Consider the following 23,815-nt stretch of genomic DNA (forward strand, 5'->3'; position numbering starts at 1 on the left):
CATAAACAAGGAAAACAAGATGGATCTATCCCAAGCAGCTCCTTCAGACTGGACCACGGTACATAGCTGCTGGCCAATATCTGAAGGAAAATATATTTCAGCTGAGATCTGTACACTTTCCGCTATCATCTGTAATGTCAGGACATGAGAACATGAAGACTAAATGTTTGAAACTGAAGATTAAAAGCTGCTGGTTAACTCCAGCCGACTTTGTGCAGTGACACCATTTAGAAGCAGCAGTTATGAGAGTCACCACTACTCAGTCAGACCTGCAGTCACTGTAATTTGGCACAGATCTATTAGTTCTTATACCCATAAAACCCCTTTTTCTTCCAAAAGCTCTTTGCTTGCAATACTTATCTCACACCTTAATCTTGAAATCCCTCCGCAGGATCTTCTCTTTCCGTATCCTGTCTTTCTCATCCTTCTTTGCTTGGATCCGTTTTTGCTGTTCTGCAAAGAGAGCTGAGATGTTCTTGTCGAGAGCCATCATAGCCTCATCATCCAGTTCTTCATCACTATCATCTTCTCCCTTTTGTTTTTTAGAATGCAACATTACATGTCACTTCGTGTACTTCACAAACAGCTCCTAACCCTCACCTGCCCAGGACAGCCCCAAATCTATAGGGACACAAAACAGACACTACATAACAGCATCTCAAAGCTTTAGTTCACATCCATCTCATTGACTGCAGATAGGAAAGCAAGCTATTGGGCTAGACTGAGGAAGCAACAGTGCTCAGGACACCCTGATAATAAATAAAGGAAAATATGACCTACTGCCTTTGAAGCTCCTGACCTCCTGCATCAAATGCCATGTAAAAATGACAGCTAAGGTTTTCACTGCATAGGCCCAGACAGAATGTGGGGTTCTGGTAATTTTTTTTACCACCCCAGACCTCCTGGTATCTGTATCAAGGTAGGCAATCAAAACATACCAATGCATTCCCTCCTTGAAGAACATTAATCAGCTGACTGCGAAAATCTTCATCAACTTCTTCATTCTTCTCATCCTCACTGTCATTCTCTTCCTCGGTGTCGCCATCATCTGAGGAGTCTTCTTCACTTTCATCACCATCCTGAGGAAGAAAAGTTCATCTCCTGATCCCACCATTCCTCAGGCCCCACTTAATTCTCAGATGTGTCACTGATCAGAACTACAAAGTCAAGCTCTCTGTCACCCTGCTCTCTTGCCTGCAGCTCTCAGATAACAACAGGTATCAGGTCCTCACAAGAGCCAAGGGCAGAACATCACATAGACTTACTTCTGTCACACTGAACGTGTCTTAAAAAGAAGCTTCTAAGGAAGAACTGAAGTAACAGCCCTCCATTTGACTTCCCTTCCTACTAATGCTCAATAATGCTTCGTGACCTGAATATCTGCAGTTCTCAGAGCCCAAGATCTTGAATTCATTCAAGACAGAGAAATGCAGTTACGTCTATTACAACTAATCAGCAAAAACGTTGTTGTTAAATGCTGAAGGTCTGAAAATAGATTGGCACAAGCAACGCCACATCCATTACCGTGTCCTCTGCAGACTTTTTCTTTTTCTCTGATTCTTCCACCACAACAACAGCACTTTCTTCATCCTGATCTTGGTCCGGGTCAAGAACCTGCAGAAAAGAGGGACTGGTTTTTAATACAAATTTTTAATACAAATTAAGTATTAGGTTCGTGGTTTCAAGTACTTGACAGCTGCTCTATATTCTACTCTCTCAGAAGACACCACCTTTCTCAGTGATGTGACCAATTCAAGTTTTCAGTGTTGGTTATTTTTAGTACCTTTATGCTTAATCTTTACAGAAGATGTTACCTTTAATAGTCAGGTATAAAACGCACCAGCTATATAAAATGCATCAAGAATTTCCTCAGCCCAAAACTGCTAAGGAAGATAGGAAGCTTTTATTTAATCCCAAAATAGAGACATGCTTCTCTACCTGTCGCGGACAAGACTTACATCCAAGATCAGCTGCAGGCCCTTCTTGGTCAGGTTAGGGCAGATCCGTCCAAACACGCTGTTGGAAATACGACGGATGAGCAGGCTGGGCTGGGCAAGGAGGGAGAGGAGGATTTCCACTATCACCTCAACCCATTCTGGCTCTTCATTCTCTGCACAGGAACAAATGGAAAGACAACAACTAACCACAAGGAGAAACGTACCTGAAATAGTTTTTAGGTGATTGGAAAGCTTCTACAAGTAACAAAACCTACAATTAATTCAATTCATTACTTAGATTAGCATCTCTGCACTTCATAAGGTACCTATTTGACCACATTAAAGCAATTAGCAGCAGCTAGTTAGCCAGACTATATCATTTTTATAGGGTTTCCAACAAAATCAGTAGTCACATTAGCCCATGAAAAGAGGTTTAAGAGTGGTTCATTAGTCTGAAAGACAGGAAATCCTTATCTTCGTACAGCTAAGTCACCAAAAATTATGGTTTCTGTTCTCCAACCTACTAATTTACATAAGGATTTAAGAATAAGACCACATTTAGGGACAAATTCAATTTCTCTCTGCAGAAAGGACTCACCGGTCTTTTTCTTCTTAGGTTCCTTGCTGAATGCCCTCTCTGTGCAGTTCAGGAGGTCACTCAGAATTTCCATTGTTTCAGAGGGATTCTGTTTAACCATAAGTAGACAGTAAACACTTAATTTGTGAATTCCCCAACACGAACAACAGCAAAAGGAATATATCCCAAACCTAAGGATCTCTCTAAAAAGTAGAACTAAAATCAGCTTCTACAACCCCTCTACAGAAGAAAATAATACAGTTAATAGAAATTACTTCACTCAGCAACAAATCAATAACACAACCAGTGCTTGGGCCAAGCTTTACCCTTCTAACTTGATGTCTACAGACAGCATAAGAATAAGTTTATTAACTCCCAGTTTCCCATTTTTAGAAGCCAGAGGCAATGAAAGAATGGATCTCTGAATGTAAAGAAATTCTCCAGCTGGGTGTTCAGGATGTCTCACCTTCTACACATTTTGCACTACTCAAATTTGCTTCGGAGAGCTTACCTTGAAAAGATGAATGGCCATTAAAAGCAGAAGCTGCTGAAAAGCGAAGAGCTTGGCACTATCTGATTTACTTTTCTTCTTTTGCAGGTTCTCCACAGTCTGAAGTGTTCTGAAGAAATGAATTCTTTTGAGTCTTTCACAATAACAACAGCGAATCCTCTCTTAAGATCAGACAGAAATCTACAAAACCATTTTCTATACTCAACTTTCAATTTACTGATATTGGACACACACACACAATATATAATCTTAACAGTAGCATCTCAACCTCTGTGTGGCTTATAAAACCTCTGCACTTGGACACAAACTACATTCCTAATACTATAGCCAAGACAAAGACCTTTATCATGCCCAGAAAAGAGCATCAGGAAGTCTGAATGGGCATCCTCAGGAGAAAAGCTTAGTAGAGTTTCTAACATGTTTGGGAGTGAAAATAGAAAAGGACAAAACCACTTAATACACTGTTAACATACAGACAGAATAAAACAGAATTGGGTGATGAGAAACAGGAAGGCGTCCTGAAACCCAGGTACCAGGTGCAGGATACTAAAGGGGAAGAGACACAACTCCCACTGCCTGTGAAACAGTTCAGCTGCAGCAGTCAGAACAAAAGGAGGAAGACAAGGGAATACAGTCAAAATCTTCTATTAGCCAAGAGACAAAGACCAAGGCCTTTTCAGCTTCCTCATCCCATGATCGCAGCACACAGCTTTCCAAACTCCTCACCTCTCCCAGGCATCCCTCTGTTCCTTGGTAAAAGGCTTCACAGCTTTGACATACTTCTCACTGGAGAGCAGCTCATTGGCATACTCCACAAGATGAAAGATCCACAGCTTCCCATCTGCAGTCACACCATGGATGTGCTTCTCCCTCAAGGCTGCTGCCTCAGTTGTATCCCCCAAAACATTCATGGTATTTAAAGTGTGAAGTAACCTGCAAAGAAAAACAGACAGCACGTTATCATCGGGTGAATTAGATGACATATTTCAACCCAGATTCACAATCAGATCTGCGTTGAAATGAGTGCTCTGGGGGCAGTATTTTGGCAAATATGGAGAAAGCCAAACAAGCTCAAACATCTCGTTCTGCCATTTGCATGGTGATTGTGGTGTTTTACCCTCAGGAAAGATGAAAAAATTCCAAACATAGGGTATGCAAGGAAAACTCTTACCCAAGGAAGTAGTTTGCTGCCAGTGAGTGAGCTTGTTCATCTAGGGGGTCTGATATAAGGGCATTTGTCTCAGGTATTTGGGAAGTCTTTTTCTTAGTCTCAAAGAAAGCATGGAAGAAGCAAAACCTAGAATATGAAAAAACATAAGAAAAGCCAGTCAGGTCATAGCAGAGCAAAACCAGTCTATCTGCATCAAACTATATGGAACACAGCACATACAATATTGTTTGAAGGGTGTTTAAACACTGAAAAATACCATTCTTTACATTAAAACCCTTATCTCCATGTACACGGGGTAAAGAAAAGGATGCTCGTGATTTCACAAAAGTGAAGTGTCAACATTTGAGGCCACACACGTGTGACATTCAGTCTTCAAACCATTCTCACCTGGAAATGTCCATCACGAGGCTCTCTTCTTTCTTCACTGGACTTTCAACAATGCTCATAAGCCGGTGGATGATCCATTTCCTTAGTCGAGCAATCTTATGCTGTGCTCTTTCAATAGGGAGGTGAACACAATCAGTAGCTTGAGCACATGAACATAAACGCAAAGCACACAACCCAACACAGCAAGAAGTGACTTCCACTCAGAGGGTTTACATTAAGAATGGCAATAAGTTATGTGGTAAGAAGCAACAGGTACGTGAGAAGAGATGCAATCTTCCCAAGCTTGCTTTTTACTACCCAACAATCAATCAATTTGCCCCACCAAGGGATTACAGCTCACCAGAATTGTTTTAAGGACTGCATTAGTAGCTCCCCTCACCATGAAACAGAAAGGAAAGACGCATCATAAACACACTCACATGTTTTTATATTCGTGGTTCTGCTTTTGCCGGTTAGTTGTGAAGTCTAAACAACAGTCCAAGTCTGGCCTGAGGAACATGTCCTTGAGCCAGTCAATGTATTTCTGCAATGCCTCTGGCTGCAGGTGTCGAACTACCCTCCAAATGCTGGGCACTACTGGGTAGCCTTGATTGGTGAGAGTAGAGAAGCCGATCATCACTGCTAGCTGCCTCTCCGGATCATCACAGCTGGTCAGGAATTTATCTACGTATCCTTCCATCTCTGGAGCAAACTTAAATCGGTCTGGAAGCTGAAAAACAATCCAACAAGGAGGTTGGGAACAGCACACTGAGACTGCACGTCATCAGGAGAACAAATCACTGTATGGATTTAACTGCAATAAGTAAATTAAAGCCACGTGCCTTAACACTTTCATAAGGGATCCAGCAGGCCATTGATTTCATTTCACATAAAGGGAATTACTGAAAGCAACCAAAGAATCCCAGCCTTGAAGAGGACAAGTTGTGGCTTTATTACAAAAATGCAACAAGTGAATAAAACAACTTGTCTGGTATTGTATCATAATCAATAGAGTAACCTGGCAGGAATAGGAACAGCAATGAAAGTTTAAGGACCGCTGCTTTTAAAATAAAAGCTCTATAGATTTCTAATTAACTATAAACCCATCTACCCATAACATAAATATTCCAACAAGCCATCTGACTCAAAGCACAATTCAGGAAGGTCCTGCTTTCCCTGTGTTCAAAATCTCCATATTTATCTATCAGTATGAAAGCTGAGAGAAAAAAAACAACAAGAGATTCTGCTGCAAACAGGCTAATAGCTCACAGTGGGAGTTACATCATGTCTCAACAAAAACAAATTTAATACATTTGCTCCCTTGGCTAAAAAATAAAGAGCAGATTCAGTAAGAGCTGTCAATCATTACCGCTCCAGCTTTGCCCAGCTCCATCTCCAAGAGGAACACAAATTCAATAAAGACGTACAATATTACACCATTTGCTTTTCAAGATAAACAACCCTTATAAAGGATGGAAACAAAACAAAGAAAATAAAACTGAGGTATTTTCTGCTTCCTCATCAACAAAACCAGGGTTTGCTCCTCGCACACAGTTAGACAGATGTTGTCTCCAGTGGATTTGTATATTTCAGACAGGAATTACATTAACAAATCTTTCAATGCACAAGGAAGAACAGAAAGACTACCAAGTCCAATCCCTTCAAAGAAAGGGCAATGATTTGTGGTCCATTGAGAATGTTTAGGACTGTGTTAGCATGACAGCCAAGTTAAAGCCTGTTATTACCAGGACTCTGCTTTTATTCTTCCTCCTTTCATAGTAGAGATGTGCTGTTTGCTTGATTCCTAAGTGGGAAGGAGGAAGAGGAGTTCCAAAATCCAATTTCCATATAAAATCTGCACTAAAGATGTGCTTAATGAGACAAGCACTAAAATACACAAAGAGCAAGTTGTCCTTCCTTGTCTTTACCATCATGCAATAACTCTGCTTTTGCTAAGAGTCCAAAGTCTGAATCACATATATATATACCTACATATATATATATATATATATATATATATATATATATTAAATACAAGAAGAGAAAGGTGGACAGAGGTGGGGGGAAGTTCTGCTCAGAACAGTGTCTTTATCCCTGAGCTTGAGCACCTTGAGAAGACCTACCTGAGTCGTTACCACGTGTTCTCCATAGTGCTGCATCACCCTCCCTTTGAGAACCATCTGCAGCTGATCCAGAGACAACAGTGGGAGAGCACTGCCCAGCAGCCGGAAGCACATGTAACTGAGCAGAAACAAAGCAGATCATCTCAAATAGAGACAAAGCCACAAAGCCACGCAGAAAGATGAGACAGGGGGTTGAAACTAGATGATCTTTGAGACCCTTTTCGACCCAGGCCATTCTATGATTGTATGACAGAGTAAGTAATGGGGACAGGCTGATCTTACTGATAATTCACGGATCTAGATTCCTGTAAGGTTTATCATGAATATCTAAATAATCAAACATTTCACATTGTTCATCAGAAACCATATGTTCCATATGGAGGGAAGAAACAGAAGGATAATAAGGAAAACGATAAATACTGCACATTCAAACAAACCTCACAGGTCCTGATTTCTCCTTGAATAGCCCATTCTCCACAGCTTCATTCCAGAACAGTTCAAAGGCACCTTCCTTCAATGAAACTTGTAGCAAATCAAGCCCTACACTGGGCAATTTCTTGTCCTTCTTCTCTGACTTGGCAGCACTTTCCAGAAGCTCTACAAGTCTAAAAGAAGCAGGAGCGTATTGTGAGAGATCAAGCCTGCAAGGGGATTGCTGAAGGCCTAATTCATGCTGCTGAACAACACAGAGTATCTCCTAATCACCATAGGCAAAACCCCTCGGGAGAACTGTTATAACTATAGTTTAATAACCTGCATAGCTGTTAGCATTTAACCCATAGCATACCATAGAAAGAGAAAGCATTTCTAGTAGTAAATACAAGCAGGTTTCAGAGGGAAAGTCATAATTCTCTCACAGGCAGCCAATAGACCAAGATTGCTGCATTTAATGGTGCTCTTTTAACAACTTACCTGGGGATATTTTCTTCATTTACAATAGTAGGTGAACCAAACAGCTTCTTTAGCTTTTTAGGTTTTAGAACACCGGGAAACTTCTGCATGCCCACAAGTAGAAGGTGCAGGTTCTCTGGAGATGTGAAGGCTGAAGTCAGGTCAGCTTGCAAGATGCCAAACAGCACCTCCTCAAACACAGCTTCAGGAACCTGGACAGAAATGAAGGTTAGAGAGAACGTGAGAAGCATCTGAGGGCATTTTATTAACCTGCTGTGTTGTATATTATAACATCTGCATTGTACAGCACGTTATTAAAAGCCTGTGGTGTTCCAAAAGCTTTACAACTCGTCTTTATGGTGATGCAAGCAAAATTAACCAGTTCTTATCCAGTATTGCCATATAGGTGTTGAACCACACGGAACAGGACAATATGTTGTCAGTAAGCACGGCTTTGTCCATGATGGAGTCAGAGTAAAGTAAACCAGAGCATCCTTCCCAGGATAAAAGCAACTGCTCACAGACAATTCAGAATACAACTCCCACAGTTTAGATTCACTCTTCCATCATCCTCCCTCAACTTTTAGCTATGAACAACACAATGAAAAAGCAGCTCCCAAAGCAATGCCTTCCCCTCCTCCCATCCACCACACTCTGTACCTCCAACAGAATGTCAACAAGGGTTTTGCTGGGGAGATCTCTGAGGTGTGTTTGGTGATGTGCCAGCTGCTGCAGAAGCTGCATACACTCCAGCAGAGCTTTCTGGTCCTGGAAAAGAAAGGTGACTTAAAAAGTGACAGCGTGCAGCCTTTCCTTCTACAGCCCCTCTCTGTTTTAGACAGCCCTAGGACCAACTGCTGACAAACCAAACTAGCAATGGTAATGTTACCTTGATAAGCCGGCCAGATTGAAACAGAGCCATAACTCCAAAGAAGTTCCCAAAAGCAGCATTTCGTACGAGTTTCTGAAAAGGTAAAAAGAAAATAATAGCAGAATAAACCCCAACACGCCGAGAAGTCAAAAAATAAACCCCAAAACACTGAGAAGTCAAAAAATAAACCCCAAAACACTGAGAAGTCAGAAAATAAACCCCCAAAACACTGAGAAGTCAAAGCTCACCTTCACTTTTCCCACTCACCTTTTTCACTTTTTCCAGATTATGCTTTTCTTTGATCTGTTCCAGGACGCTGCACAGTGGGATTTCCTCAAAAGCCTTTAAAACCTGAGGAGGTGGATCAGGCAGCTCAGCCTGCAGCTCTATGAGTTCTATGAAGGTGTTCAGCCAAAACAGGGCTGAACACGAGACGTGCTACTTTATTAGGGTAGAATAGAACACGGATGTCTCTGAGACACTTATTAAGCCACAATAAGGAGATTTTAGACGCAATATATGTGAAACACGAGGAAAAATTATCCATACAGGATAATTGTGGGGTGTGATATTAGGACTTCGAAAAGGCTGATAATAGCAGGACTAGGGGAAATGGTTTTAAGTTAAAAGAAGGAAGATTTAGGTTGGATGTTAGGGGGAAGTTCTTTACTAGGAGAGTTGTGAGGCCCTGGAACAGGCTGCACAGGGAGGTTGTGGATGCCCCGTCCTTGGAGGTGTTCAAGGCCAGGTTGGACGGGGCCCTGGGCAACCTGATCTATGGGGTCTCTATGGGGATCTATGGGGTGTCCTGGGTAACCTGATCTAGTAAATGTGTATGTTTGGTGGCCCTGCCAGGCAGGGGGTTGGAACTACATGATCCTTGAGGTCCCTTCCAACCCGGGTCATTCTGTGACTCCAACACTGACCTGCGCCAGGGCCAAGCTGAATCCCGGCCTCGCAGCCTCTCGTGTGGCTCCCAGCCCTTCCACCAGGCGCTTTAGGGCGTATTGCAGCTCTTCATCCTGGAACACAGCCGGGTGGTGACAGCGCTGTGACACCCCCATCCCATCCCATCCCATCCCACCGCTATACCCGCATCCCCTCACCTCCCCGCCGTCCTTCAGGTGCCTCAGCAGGTTCTCAGTGGCCTCCAGCCTCACACCCTGCTCCGGTTTGGCGATATCCCAGAACAGATCGAGGAACGCCCGTCCTTTCCTCAACACCCCACGGGGGTCGCTGGGTATCCCCGCTCCCTGCCGACCATCCCGCTCCGCCATGCCGCCTCCTCTACACGTGGGGCTGCCCGCTCCGCCTCTTCCGGGGCAGCGGGTGTTGTGCAATGGATCGAGATGTTGCCGTGTCCGCCATGCCATAGCGGGTCACATTATTCACTAGTTCAGATATGGGATCCCGGTTCTGTGTTGGTTCAGATATGGGATCCCGGTTCATTGCGGCTCCCGGAGCCCCCCACAAACGTCTCATAGTATCGGGTTGGAAGGGACCTTAGAGATCAAAGAGTCCAACCTCCGGGGTTCGAGCCTCATGTGTAACAGAACCGCACTTCAATCACTTCGACCCCAGGGGGGATTCGAACCTGGTTTCGAACCCGGGTCTCCAGTGTCTCAAAGCGGCGTCCTTAACCACTGCGCCACACAGGCACAGTTCGGCGCTGTGCTCTTCCCTCGCCGTTAATCCCCGTTAAGTTTCTTTTCCTAATACTCTTCAATTCGACGTACAGACAAACAAACAAACAGCTCAAACAACGAATTGGTTTATTTCTAATTCGACTCGTGCTTTGTACCGCTTCGCTTTGTTCACGCCCCGGAACCGCACGGCACAAAGGCTGGGTGCCGCACTGTGACGGTGGCGCTGGGATTTGCAGTCAGGCAGCGTTACGGGCAGCCCGTCCTCAACGCGGCGCTTTAGACAGGCGTTTGTAAGGGGCAGCCCTGGAGCGCGCGCCGCCGTATATAAGCGGCGCGGGGTCCTCTGGGCGTGGTCCTGTCACGCTCGCACGGGGTGGAGGCTGAGGTGGCCATGGCGGATTTCGATCCTTACGACGATCGGGCCTACAGCAGCTTCGGCGGAGGCCGGGGGTGAGTGGGGGGCTGGGGGGGAGAGAAGGGGGACGAGCAGCTGGGGAACGCAGCGGGAATAGGGAAGGGAGGGAGGAAGGGAGATCTGTACCCTGCTTCGGCCTAGGGGGAGGGGGCGCGGCCTGGCCAGGCCTAGCATGGCCCCTGCACTGTGCAATGGCGGCCGAGAGGGGAAAGGGAAGGGATGGGGGTAGGAACGGGGATAGGGATAGGGATAGGGATGGGGTGGGGGTGGGGAGAGGAATGGGAATGGGGATTGTGATTGGGATGGGATGGGGATAGGGATAGGGATGGGGATAGGGGTGGGGTGGGATAGGGGTACTGATAAGGATGGGGATAGGGATGGGGGTGGGGATGGGGGGATAGGGTTGGGATAGGGATAGTGATTGGGATGGGGAAGGGGAAAGGGATGGGATGGGGGTGGGGGTGGGGATGGTGCCTCCATAGAGCTCGGCGGCACCTCTCGTTGCCCAGTTCGGTTTGGGGGGCGGCTGGGGGCAGATCCTTCGTGCGGCCCATAGGAGTGTCGCGAGGTTTGAGGTCTGGCTGCTTTGGAGCTCTGGGAAGGGGTGGGGGGGTGAGGTGCGCGGTGCTGCGATCACAGGGGACGGGGAACGTGGGGGGGGTGGGGAGGGGATTTAGGGAGGTGTTGGGCCGCAGCCAAGGCGGGATGTGAGGAGTTACTGCAGGGCCGCTATGGGAGGATGGAGCTTCCTCCAATGAAGGGTTTGAGGAGTGTGGGAGCCTCTGGAACCGGCGGTGCGATGCCCGATGGCGTTATCCAGAGTCCAGGGGGTGACTCGAAATCACGGAGCCTTAGGGACAGAGATCATCTCTGTATCCACGCTGGAAGCTATTCATGTTAGGGGAAAGGGAATTGGGCTACAAAAGCAATAGCAATTTCAAAGTTTGCCTTAAATGACGTTAGGGAATTCACAGAATTATCGAGGCTGGAAAAGATCTAGAAGAACATCTTAGTCCAACCAAATTCAGGTAAACTTCTTAAAGGTTGGTGCAGTGCAAGGTAGTCTGCTCTAAGTTAAAACAATGGGCATAAAGCTGGGAAATAAACTCTTTGCAAGCAAGTTTTAATGAGTATGATGTTTTTATAGTTGTCATTCTAGAGGTGTTTCTAAACAACAGTGTTCTCATCCTCTGTGCTTAAAGGAATTAATGGGTTTAATCTCTTTGGCTGTTCAGGTTGCAGGGAGTGTTGCTGAGATTGGAACAGGAGCAAGTTTTTGTCTTTAGCACTTAAACTTTCTGAATTAGTTTTTCTGCATGTGGTTTTCCTTCCTCTAAAGGGAGACATCCCAGAGCAAACAGATGATACAGCTGCTTAGAAATCTGCTTTGACAACGATGACAGCCCGAAGTGGCACTTGACACTCGTAACTAATTCAGGTGTTGCTGTAGAATCTGCCCTTGTCACTGTAGGCGTGTAGCATGAAGTAATAAAGCTGAAATTAAAATGTCCCTTTCATATTCAGATTTCTTGAAGTGAGCACTTGAACTTGCTCTCGGGCAAGACTTGGATGCATTGAACTAATTAGTAGGTACCTCTGCAGGTGTCCCTGGTAAGTTAGTAGCACCCGATTCAGTAGACTAGATTGTAATAGCTCCCTCTGCTAAGTGTGAGGTCTGATAATGTGTAGCATAGTGAAAACGTGGCTGTTACTCTTGAAGGTTCTGGTTAAGGAATCCTTTCTGCCTCCTGCTTGTTGCTGTAGGGCTGCAGAATCACAGCTGGGCTGCTCCTTCCATTCAGTTTGGCCATCTGGCTCAGTCCACCAAAAAATAACCTGATTATAGGGATCCTTCTTCCTGCCTTTGCAGGTTTACTGTAAATATACCCAATTCTCCTGTGTAGGTGATGTAATTATTACCTCATTGTGTCTCAGCAAGAGTTGCACTGAGTGGGAAATGCAGACATGAGCATTTTGTTGTGACCCAGGTCACCGAGTTCAGGGGTGATTTTAGTTATAGTCGACGTACTGTTGTATTTTGTTACAAACTCAGCACATGGTTGCAGTCTTATCTGGTTACTGGATTCAGCCTTATTTATTTTCATTGTTGGAGAAATGCAGCAACATGTAGGAATAGTTTCTTCTGGTATTGCAAAAATAGTAAGGGCTGTACGCAGAGCTTATAGGATGCTGTTTGAAACCCTGTTTATGACTTCTTATGTTCTTCAAATAGCCTAGAATACCAGATATATCATTATTTCATAACTGAGACCTTCCATCCATTGCATGTTAATTCCACTTTCTAAGTGGAGGTAGCTGTAGTTGGAGCCCTGGCTCGTGCTCTCCTTCCTGTGTTGGTGCATTGCCTTCCAGCTGGTGAGATCACCTTGTTGATAGGGCTGAGAATTCATCTTTAGGGTGTACGTCCAGATGTATTAGTTTGCTGAGCTGTGTGATTGACAGCCCAATAAACATGGTGAGAGACAAAGGGGTAGAAAGCTGCTTTGTAAAATTGACCAAAGCAGTTTTGATGTGGTGGTAGGATTTAATAAAAGGTCGAGACTTTGGGCTGTAAATTAAATGTATGGCATTTTAATAGCTGTAAAGTCATCAATGAAAATAAAGGATAAAGATGTGCAACTTCTGCGTGTTTCTGAGGTCCTTAGAGCAGCTCTGTGTTCTTGAGTTCTTTCTTAAAGCTTGCTCATGTGGCTGCAGTTAGTTTTGCTGTACATTCATAGCACGTGGATATAGAAGCTTTGATTCTTGAGCAACGTGCTGATTTGCTGGTGACAGCTCCTGCAATAGGCACCAAGGACAGGCTTACCTTGCAAGAGTTAAGGAATCTCATCCAAGATTTCAACATGATGTCATTCATTTGCAATAAAATATTTATTCTGGATTGGAGAAGGATTTTTAAAAGGTGGATAAATACATTGCTTGCCCTCTGGATTTTTGGCTGTATGCATCTGGCCAGAATAATATTTGACCCTCTGCAGAAGTCTAATTAGTCCTTGTCATCCAAGCAAATCCTGCTTTAATACACTCCTTCAGTGTCCTTCAGTTCCAGTGTCCTTTTAAATGCACAGTGACTGACTTGGAAAGGGAGCAGGCATGAACAAAATCCACTACAAGTGGATTTATTAAAAGGGAGAGCATGGACAGAGTCAAAGTTAGCCATCTCAGATAACTCAGTCTGCTTCGGCAATGCAGATGGTGTTGCTGTGTCGACTGGGGCATCATGTAGTCAAGAAATTTAGGAGCTGCAAATTAAGGGCCTTTGCTCTCTGTAATTGAGATCAAAGTTATCTTTAGATGCTTAGGCTGTATGGGAGATTAACACAGATGTTTTATATGAATACAGTGAAGAATTTAGCTGGCACTTGTCTAGTTCCTCAGCAGCTGGTGCTATGGATTTAACTGAGGCTGAGAAAGGGTATGAAAAGGCAACTTTGTTTTCTTCTGCCTTATTTGTGAACCACAAAGGAAGAAGGAAACATCCGAGCACCACTTAAATTGTTTTGTTCTGCCTTTAGAATGTCTTGTTCAGCCGAGCTGTTCAGTATGTGTTCCAGATCAGGTTCCCTTTAGATATCTGACAGCTGATTCCTGCAGTGACTTTTTGGGGTCAAAAGATGTTTAAACTATCGTGGAATTGATGATGCACGTTTAATTCAATGGCTTGTTTCCATGTAAGCTTCAGGATGTGGCTGTGCCATGCAACAATTTCTTTACTGCTATAAGTTATTCTTAAGATCTAGTGAGTGGTGTGGTTTTTTTTCTTAGAGTAGGAAGCAGTGTGGATAGCTCCATGTTGCTACAATCTTAATGGCTTGTGATACAGGGAAGAGGTTCAGTCCTCACTCCATCTTTTCCCATTGGAGTACTGGTCAGGTAGTGTTGTAAAGCTGTTAGCAAGACTGTTGTGGAGGTGATGGGTACAGATCAAGGGCCTCTAACAGAAGCTGGTGAGAAAATCCACTCCCAGAAGGTCAGTCAGCATCGTACTGCTCTATTGGCTGTGCTGGGAGTCCTGTTCAGAAATGGGCTGTGCTTTTTCACCAGGTCTCGTGGTGGTGGCCTTGGTCCACGCAAACAGAAAGAGCTGCCAACAGAGCCCCCTTTCACAGCCTATGTGGGAAATCTACCCTTCAACACTGTTCAAGGAGACATAGATGCCATCTTCAAGGATCTCAGCGTAAGGAGCGTACGACTAGTCAGAGACAAGGAAACAGACAAATTTAAAGGTGAGTGTTCAGGATTTAGTTTGTTTACTGGGAGGAGAAAATTATCATTTCAACGACTAATTTCCGGCTCCACTGTAACATTAGTTTGACACTTGCTTGTTCTGCCACACTGACTTACATGAGGTCTTTCACCATCAAATAAGTCAATATTTTCCCCACCATGAAAGACTCTCAAGCCTTGTTTGTTTTTTGTGTATTTTATAATAAAACTGAAGTGTCTGACTCACCTCAGACTGAACATCTTAAGTTTTGTGTGTGTGTATAATCTTTCTTTAGAAAATTCCCATTGCTTTGCCTTTTTATAAGATATGAAGGGCAGTTAGGTAAGCCATTCACGTGGTTGCGTTAAAGTGAATCATATTTCCATTGGAAGTAGCTTCTGGAAAGGGAGTGCATTTCTAAGTCACTCTGTTAAGGGATGAAGGTTTAATGCAAGGAGTCTCAGAAGAAGCATAGTGAATTCATTCACTAAGTGATGTGACAAAAGCAGGCTCCCAGCCAGCAGGTACCTCAGTTTCTTGTTGAAAGATGCTAATAACAAATGTCAATATTCAGCTAAATACTTAGTGTAAGTCGTAAATCAAATATAACCTGTCATGAGAATGTAAAGGGTAGGAAACCATCATGCTCCTACTTGTGTAGTACCTGTGCAGAGTTCTGCTGCAGGAGCTGTCCCAGCTGTTAATAACCATAGGTATAAATTATAAATGAGTTCATCTTTAATGATGGTTGATTGGAGTTGTGTGCATCTTGTGCTTATCCTAACTCATAGCTGAAGGAGAAGGGACACATACGGGAAGAGAAGCTTCTTATAAATGCCCTTTAAGATGCTGGTATTGACTTACAAGGTTGTTTTTTTTTTTTTACAGGATTTTGTTATGTAGAGTTTGATGAAGTGGAGTCACTCAAGGAAGCTCTTACATATGATGGTGCAGTAAGTATATTTCCAATTAATTTGTGAAATAGTTGAGCACAAGTCTTGCACTCCTTGGCAGCCCACCAGAAAGAGATTCTCCTCTTTATATTTAACAGCTTTTGGGTGACCGATCACTCCGAGTGGACATAGCAGAAGGCAGAAAACAGGATAAAGGTGGCTTTGGTTTCAGAAAAGGCGGACCTGATGACAGAGGTGACTTCTATTTTCCTAGATATCTGCTTTTTCAATATAGCTATTGTAATTATGACTTTCGGTGTGAGCTAATGCATGCAAGGCACACAGATCAACATGAAGAGTATACAGGAAGGAAGATTTGTATGTGTCGTCTTAAATGTAGCTGCTGCCGCTCCTGAAATGCCTGCAGTAGATGTGCTTTGTGTCCAAGAGCTGAACGTGTTGTCACTCCTAACCCAGGAAGTGAGACCAATACCCTTAGCAATGGACGGTGTCTGGCAGAGAGCAATCATAAGTCCAAGAGTCTGATCTGCTACTGGTTTTTTTATGATATAAGACAGTGAGTAAGCAATGTCTCCTGTAAGAGCAGGCTTTGCTGTTGATAAAACTGAATTCACTGAAGTTTTTCATGCAATGTGTATTAGAGAAGCTTTCCTGATGAGGTATTTTTGGTTAATATAAACTAATCTTTTGTTCCTTTCCAATGGAACTTGGCAGTACTGAAATGAAGCGTTTCCAGCAGCATGGCACTGGAGATTGAAGGACTGGACTTAGGTTTGGTGTCCCATTGATCAGTCTTTCCCACAGCTTTAGATCTGAACACAATTGTGGCTTTTTTCCTAGGAATGGGAGGAGGTTCCCGAGAAACCAGAGGAGGTGGATGGGATTCCAGAGATGACTTCGGTTCTGGTATCAGTATTAACACTTATATAGGCAGCCTAAAAGGCACTGAAATGTTCTCACTTCCATGTCAGCTACATTTGTCCCCGTTTCTGTTTTGACTCAATCTACTGTGTGCCAGCTCTGGATGTGCTATGGCTACAGTGGGATTCTTAAAGGGGAAACTTGAATCGCATTGTAACAAAGGAAGTGGTCTTACATTTTTAGTTGTTATGAAATGATTTAAGTTACTTCTTTGAATGTTGGTGGTGGTGTCAAGGTTTTAAGCACTGCATTTCTTAGGCATGAACCCAAGTACGTTTATTTAATAATACCAGAAATGGATGGGTCATGTGGAAAAACTGCTATTGGTGCTGTATTCTCTCAAATGTGGAGGCTTTAAGCTGTTAAAATGTAACGTCAGTTGTGTATTCCTGAAATACTGATGTCTACAAAGGTGTGTTAGAGTTCCAAAGTACATCTGCGAGCAGTTCCTGAAGGTTAGGTCTGTTACAGTAGTGCAAGTTGCAGCAAATGACTGAAGTTAGAGCTGAGTTAGAAGGTAGTGATAGTGCCACTGTTTGTTTTTTGACTTCCAGTTAGTTTTTAATTATAGGTATCCAAGGTGGCATTAACAGCTGTGCTTTTGTCCTCTGAAATTGTGGGTTTGGCCTATTTTCTGATGGGGAGATGTTGGCAAGTGCAATGTTGCAATGTCTGGTCTCTGCCTGAGTGGAATGGACAAAGCAGAAGGAGTGGTGACAAAGCACACCATTGCCATTAGCATGGAACTGAAGCATGATGCTGGAGAGAATAAGCTTGCTACAGTGCTGTGCTTAACCTGCCTTTGTAGCTTAGCATTCTCGTGTCACAGCCTCCATAGCCTTATAGCTTTTTTGGCAGCTTCTTCAAATACAGATATGTTTCATCTGGACAAGTGATTTTTTTTGTGCCAGAAGTTTAGCATTTAAGTCTTAGTTGCTACAGAAGTTTTTCTCAGGTTCCATTGCACTGGATCAAGTCTTTAAAAATGCTGTTTGGCACTGAAGCAGAGGATTGTCCTGCAATTCTGCCATATGCTGAGTAGGAGCAGAAACATTCAGATGGGAACACAACAAGCAGCTTCTGAAAAGCGATTCAAGTCCACTTCAATATGTTACTAGATTGAAATATCTTCCTCCCATTGAATGCAGATGGAGGAACAGGAATCTGCCCAGATATGCACTGGTAGGAAATGGAAGTCTAGTCAGTGACTGGCAGTTTTGGGTGGGTTTTGATGCACAGACTGAAGGAATGTTGTCAGTTTCATATTGGAAGTCTAGCCTGCTAGTTGTATAAGTGGAAAGCTATGGAGTTTTATTACTCCCTGCTTCTTTTCCCATTTGTTCTGTTTCTGCAGGTTTCATGCTAAGGTTGTGAGCAGTGTGATCTTGTGACTGCAGCAGTACTCAGGGTATTTCTAGTGTTGTCTCCGAATTCACCTTATAGTGTTAAGTCTGAAGTTAAGGTTGAGGCATTGTACTTTAACAGTGCTTGATGACCCTTCCTCAAAGACTGAGCCTCTAGGTGAATAAATCAGGTTCTGAACGTGGCACAGTATGGTTTCGTATGGAATCTTGTGACTCTTCCAGAACATGTTAGAAATCTGAAGCAATCTGTCTACAGACAAAGGCTCTCAGTGCATCATCTCGGACTGGCAACCGTGACTTGCAAGGCTTTCCAGTCATCCAAATAAAAATCTAGGTTATGAGTACTGTGAAGTGTGAGCTTTAAGTTCATCATTTTCCTTCTTCAGGATTCAAAGATGATGATTTCTTGGGAGGCCGGGGTAGAGGAACTCGCCCTGGAGATCGACGACCACCGGGTGCCTTAATGGGAAGTGGTCGTTTCCGAGATGGGCCTCCCCTTCGTGGATCTTCCATGGACTTCAGGGAGCCAACAGAAGGTAAACTCATCTGTAACGCAGCCTTTCCTTTAAGAATGACTGTGATTTTTCTTTATCAGATTAAAGCTGCTGCCCTCGACAGACAAATCTTAAACTTTACTGTTCTTTTTTCCAGAGGAAAGAGCGCAGCGGCCCCGACTTCAGCTCAAACCTCGAACAGTCGGTACTCCCCTCAATCAAGTAGCCAACCCAAATTCTGCTATCTTTGGTGGAGCCAAGCCCCGAGAGGAAGTAGTAAAGGAGCACGACTGAGTTTGGTGTTGAGAGGGAATGGGGAGGCGGGAGAAAACGCAAGACAGTACAGAGTGACTAGCTCTGCTGGAATGTCAACCCTGCAGTTTACCATTCCTGCCATCTGGCATTTGTCCTCTTTGAAACCGAAAACACAGAGCTTGTGAATGCATGTCAGCTGTTAACAAGTGGTTTTTAGTATGTTCTTGGCTTTGCTGTATCTAGTGCCTGCTTTGTGCTGAGTTTCCTCTTCTGTTTCCTTCCAAGCAGCACAGTTGCCAGTAGATAAGGCAGTGTGGCTGCTTCCACGAGTGTGGAGGTCTATGGACAAAGGTGCTGCTTCACTTCCTCCTTTCTGGGTTTCTTTTGCTTTAGAAGCACAGGTTAGACTTAGTTACGACTCCATATTGTTTCCTTTTACTTCCTCAGTGCTCCTCTTCTGACCTGCATGTCTTGTTCTGTATTGCTGTGGCTCTGAAGAGGAAAACTGGAGAGTCCAGATGAGTTGAACAGAATAATTTACAGTTCTAACCATGTGGTGAAATACCATTTAGGATAATTGATGAGTAGTTGTGTAGAGCGGAGCCCCTTATAAAACTAAGGAGGTAGCTGCCCTTTTCTCACAGGTTACCTGGAAGTATCGATAGCTGCAAATAAAGTTGGCTGAGAAGCCTGGCAAATAGGTGGAATCAGTATGGATAAAGCACCTGCCAGCAGAGTGCTGCTGATAGACTTTTGTAGACTCAGAATGGTATGATACTACGCTCCTGAGCTCGAGGTTAGTGCTGCAAAACTGTGCCTGCTGGAGCACAGCTGCTCACTGGCTCTTCTTACTTTTCTTTGGGTTTTACATGTTTGGTAAAAAATTTTTAAATGAAGTTTCTACAGGTAAAACTGACTTTTTTTATTTCAGGAGTATATACTTTGCCATGCGGTATGTAATTGCCATTACCCCCCCTGTATTTCTTTGCCCAGTGGTGTACAGTTTTAAGACCTCTGCTTTCACAGTACCATTAAAATGGGCGGATTAGAAATAGTTACTCTATAGATTCTCTTCATGTAGAAGTTTGGGTGGAAAGCATCTCTAATTGCTGCATCTCTCTGAACTTGAAGTGTTTCTTGCAATTCTTGGGTGTTCGGTGTGGGAGGTGGGAGGGGGAAGCTGGAACTAAAGGGAGAGAGAGCACGTGATGTTTGAAAACAGAATCTGGTTCTCTAACACTGAAGTGTGGATACATCCAATGCATGAGAAACGTGAGCCCCTAATATTAGTGCTGACAGCTTCCAGCTAAAACAACCAGCACACCAAAGTTCTTGGAAGCATGGCTGCTTCACTGCCAGCAACCGCTGCTGGTGGTGAATTCCTTCTCTAAAGTTACTTTTGTAATGTCAGAGTCCCAGCAACTCACAGAACGACTCTTTCCTTCCTTCTGCCTGTCACTTAATCTGCTTCTGAGATAAGAACCATTTGTCTAACACTAATAATTTAAGACAGACATGCATTTGTGTGGTTGTATTCCAAACCAGTAATTGACCTATTTACATCTCCAACGTGGAAAAGATTTTAAGAACAAATACCCATATAAAATTCACCTCTAGTCAAGACAGTTGACTTTTAAATGTTTAAAAAGAAAAAAAAAAAAAGAACAAAAAAAAAAAAAAAAGAAAAAAGACAAGAATTCCAGACACTTAACACATTCTGCTTCATAACAAAGTAAGTTTATGGATATGGTATTTTGTGAATGATCTTTTAAATAAAAGAAAACATTAAGTAATATTTAACACTGGTCTTTATTTGAGTCTGCTGTAGCTTGTGTCCATCTCCCCCTCCAAAGTTCTTTAACGCTGTATTGATTTGGAAGTAGCGGATACTTAAATAAGGGGGGGTTGGAAAGAAGAAGGGGAGAAATATAATCTAGGCAAGTACTAAACTGTAGTACTAGGTGGATCTGGACTGTAGGAGGCAGTGAAGTAAAAATCATGTAGGAGAGGAAGCAAGTCCAGGTTTGTTCTGTGGCTTTAAGTTCTATTGCAAAGGCTGCAGGGCAGGATTTGGAAGTATTGAAGCTTTTACTTCCTGAAGCTCCTGGTAACGTTTCCTAACAGCTGAATTCTGCTGCTCTCTGAAAACAGTGCCCTGTCTGGTGAAGGGCAGAACGTGTGTGCTTTGAGTTGGAGTCGTGCATTCTAATGTGGTGTGTTTGGTAAGGCAAAATAAATAGATCAGCTTGCTGTTTTCCTGTCTGGTTTCTCCCAATATCGATCTGTTTCCTGCTGGTTGTAACTGTTATTGTTGTTGTTGCCCTGTGTTTTCAAGTAGATGCATACTGCAGGGTAAGTTAAAAGCCATGTGTTTAGTTCTTAATTGAAGAAATGAGCTTTGGCCTTCGTTCCTACTGGTTTTACTGCTTTCCATAGTATGAAATGATGGGAAGTGTTTGTCTTCCAGCTATTGGGTCAGCTCTGTATCCTCAAACGTGCCATCGTGACAGTGTGAGCGTTGGATCCCTCTCAGGAGTGACTTACTGGCTGTCCCACGTGGCTGCTCTCAGATGCAGAAGGGCTAATGGCTGGAGATGGCGTCCTTCAGCTGCTTCCATAAGGCTTGCTTGTAGTTGGTCTTTCAAACATGATTATAGTGGCAATAATTTCATTACTGTGCATGGTTGTGTTTGTAGAAGCGACACTGGTTTGTGAGGGAAGGAAAAAAGCTCATCTCATTCGATTTTCTCTACCCACCAACCTTTCACTTAAGAGTTTCCTACTAGTGAAAGCAGCCTGATCCCCAAATAGTCTCCTTTTAATAGTTCAGATACATAAATTGGCATTGCCTGGTTTCCTTTGGGTTGTTGCACCTTATGTCAGCAGTTGAAAGAGCTATTTAATTTCCTTATGATTGGGTTTATAAGAGGAAACAAGACGACTCCCAGCAGCAAAACGCAGCTCGAGCTGTAGTGCTTCATTTCACCTCGAGGCTTAACCTGGATGGCAAAGCCTGGAGCAGGAGGTTACTGCACTAGTAGCAGATGGGTAATTCACTTTGTGGCTGTTCATATTCTCACCAAGTAATTTGTAGTAGAGTTGTTGGTTTCTTTTCCCAGCTTGAACTTAAGGAGAACTGCAGTCAGAAATGCAGTAGGTAGTTTTGATACTGAAATGGAATTGAACAGCTCTGCTGTTTGTGAACTGAGGGCTTTGCATTCCTCCTGTTTGGCTGCAGGTTGAGGAGGTTGCTGTGGTGTGTATCTGATGTGCTGCAGGGCTGTACTGTCAACCACCAGCAGTAAATAAGCACAGCTCTGTACATGGGGTGGTCCCGAGTGCTAAACCACCACCTGCTGAGTTAACAGCACCGCGGTGGGTGCTGCCTTGTGGTCATGAGTGCTGTTTGGTGGCTGAGCAGATGAGTGGGGACATTGAGCTGTTCAGATGATGGGCTGGTGGTGGAGCTGTGCCCTCAGGGCTGACTGATGTGTGTAGTGTCATTGAGGTGCTGGATATGCTGCTGTGACTGAGGAGCTGTGCTGACCCTGCAGTTGTGTTGTGTGCACTGCAGCTGGCTGTGGTTGAGTTTCAGCCCAGCCCTCACAGTCCTGGGCTCTATTTGAGTAGTGCTGATATTTTTACAACCTGCCCTGTGCGTTCTGTTACGGTTTCAATACCACCTTTAGCACATCGCCTGCTGGGAGCATTGCTGTAGTTTGATCATATTCATCAACTTTGCTTTCTGAAGTGGTTTGATCCTGATGTGACCCCCAAGCTTGGTGCACATCAGTAATAGCAATATCCTGATGATGTTCTGGGCCAGCTGTGAGCTATTGAAGCTCCACGTGTCCAGCTTGCAGCTTTTCAGCTCTATGGGGCTGTGCAGGAGCCCTGCTGGTGTCTGCTGTGCAAAGCTGAGATGGACACAGGGAATGGAGATCAGGCTGTGGCCGCACATGCAGTGTTATGGAATGCATTTAGTGTCACTGTTCTTAGGTGTTAGGTCACGTTCCTCGTGTTACTGTAACTGTTGGGTTACTCCATCAAAAGCATTTTAGGGTTTCCTGTTCCATAGCTTTTCCTATTGCTGAATGACTGTGACTTTGCCTGCTCCCTTTGCAGGCTGATTGCAACTTCAGCTTCCCTCATTTCTGTCCCCTTTGCAGCAAAATGTGTCCGAGGGCTTTAAGGACCTCACAGAAACGCTGCTTAATCCACACTCTGCTGTGTAAAGCTCTGCAGCACCCCAGGGTTGGTGTCATTGCTGGGAACGTTGCTGGTTGCACCTTGTTGCCCTGTAGGTTTCAGCCAGGTCTGTGTTATCGTGGCAGGGATTTCCTTCCCACCATGACGTCGTTCTGTTCTGTCACCGTGCTCCCCAAAATCCGCCTCTTCCTTTTGAACAAACCAAAAAATCACCGAGTACCTCTATGATGAACCCCCTGCAAAACCTGTACTGTAACCAACCTGTCAACTTTGTATCGCTGTACCAAACTCCAATAAAAGCATTCAAACCTTCTAGGATTTGTGTGCCAATAGAAGACTGATTTTTGTGTCTCTGTGGATGAACTGAGAAGGGTAAGAACGGGATGAAGCTTTAATGCACCGCAGGGTTGATGCAGGGTTAGGGTTGATGCAGGGTTAGGATTGATGCAGGGTTTGGCTTTGCAAGTCTCTTGGGCAGGTTTTAGTCCGGCTCGGAGCTGTGAGCTCCCTTGTAGCAGCTCGTATCTGTGGCTGTCACGGAGCTGCTTTCAGTTTCAAGTGCTGAGGTCGGATCTGCAGCTGGGGCATGGCAGGAGGCGACACTTCCCCTTTAGCAGAAGGAAACGCTCCTTTCATTGCAGCTTAGAGGAAAAGCTGCTTCTTGTCCTTCACAAAATGCTCTCACACTGCTTTAACGGGGCAGAAAACCTCCGAGTTGTGACGTTCATTAAAAGCTGCCATGAAAATGGGGCTGAACCTCGTGGTTAAAACGAGGTTCTGGTCCCAGAGCTTCCTCCTGAGAGGTGGATTGCGTTTCAGTGCTGATCCTTCACCGTGTTGGCAGCTTTTTGCTCACAAAATGTTGGCAAAGGGCTGGTTGAACTTTGCTCAAGGTTTGCAGAATGGTGGGGGTTATTGCTGC

The 23,815-nt window shown here is 44.1% G+C and overlaps 2 protein-coding genes across 5 annotated transcripts in view; one reads left to right on the forward strand and one right to left on the reverse strand.

Annotated features, from left to right (window-relative positions):
• Window positions 1-9,740, reverse strand: part of MYBBP1A (MYB binding protein 1a) — a 35,576-nt gene extending 25,836 nt beyond the window's left edge. For all 3 annotated transcript variants that reach the window (XM_085521739.1, XM_015880544.3, XM_015880545.3), the window contains exons 1-18: window positions 9,554-9,740; window positions 9,374-9,469; window positions 8,715-8,798; window positions 8,466-8,540; window positions 8,237-8,344; window positions 7,598-7,788; window positions 7,123-7,290; window positions 6,686-6,803; window positions 5,003-5,292; window positions 4,584-4,691; window positions 4,197-4,322; window positions 3,752-3,958; window positions 3,026-3,134; window positions 2,536-2,623; window positions 1,959-2,110; window positions 1,525-1,614; window positions 939-1,079; window positions 368-532 (exon numbers count right to left, since the gene is read on the reverse strand). In XM_085521739.1, coding sequence (XP_085377865.1) covers window positions 368-532; window positions 939-1,079; window positions 1,525-1,614; window positions 1,959-2,110; window positions 2,536-2,623; window positions 3,026-3,134; window positions 3,752-3,958; window positions 4,197-4,322; window positions 4,584-4,691; window positions 5,003-5,292; window positions 6,686-6,803; window positions 7,123-7,290; window positions 7,598-7,788; window positions 8,237-8,344; window positions 8,466-8,540; window positions 8,715-8,798; window positions 9,374-9,469; window positions 9,554-9,724 — 2,487 coding nt within the window. In that variant the 5' untranslated portion in view covers window positions 9,725-9,740. The remainder of the gene's footprint in view (window positions 1-367; window positions 533-938; window positions 1,080-1,524; window positions 1,615-1,958; window positions 2,111-2,535; window positions 2,624-3,025; window positions 3,135-3,751; window positions 3,959-4,196; window positions 4,323-4,583; window positions 4,692-5,002; window positions 5,293-6,685; window positions 6,804-7,122; window positions 7,291-7,597; window positions 7,789-8,236; window positions 8,345-8,465; window positions 8,541-8,714; window positions 8,799-9,373; window positions 9,470-9,553) is intronic.
• A 704-nt stretch (window positions 9,741-10,444) lies between these two features.
• On the forward strand, window positions 10,445-20,479 carry EIF4H (eukaryotic translation initiation factor 4H). Of its 2 annotated transcripts, XM_015880555.3 has the most exons (7): window positions 10,445-10,543; window positions 14,574-14,755; window positions 15,625-15,689; window positions 15,788-15,884; window positions 16,491-16,556; window positions 18,322-18,471; window positions 18,587-20,479. In XM_015880555.3, the coding sequence occupies exons 1-7, from the start codon at window positions 10,485-10,487 to the stop codon at window positions 18,721-18,723; spliced, it is 756 nt and encodes a 251-aa protein (XP_015736041.1). In that variant the 5' UTR covers window positions 10,445-10,484; the 3' UTR covers window positions 18,724-20,479. The 2 variants fall into 2 exon arrangements, with proteins under 2 accessions (XP_015736041.1, XP_015736042.1); XM_015880556.3 differs by lacking the exon at window positions 16,491-16,556.
• Window positions 20,480-23,815: the final 3,336 nt, after the last annotated feature.

Source organism: Coturnix japonica, chromosome 22 (genome assembly GCF_054131305.1).
Source record: "Coturnix japonica strain WE chromosome 22, WE-NBRP24, whole genome shotgun sequence".
Classification (NCBI taxonomy): domain Eukaryota; kingdom Metazoa; phylum Chordata; class Aves; order Galliformes; family Phasianidae; genus Coturnix; species Coturnix japonica.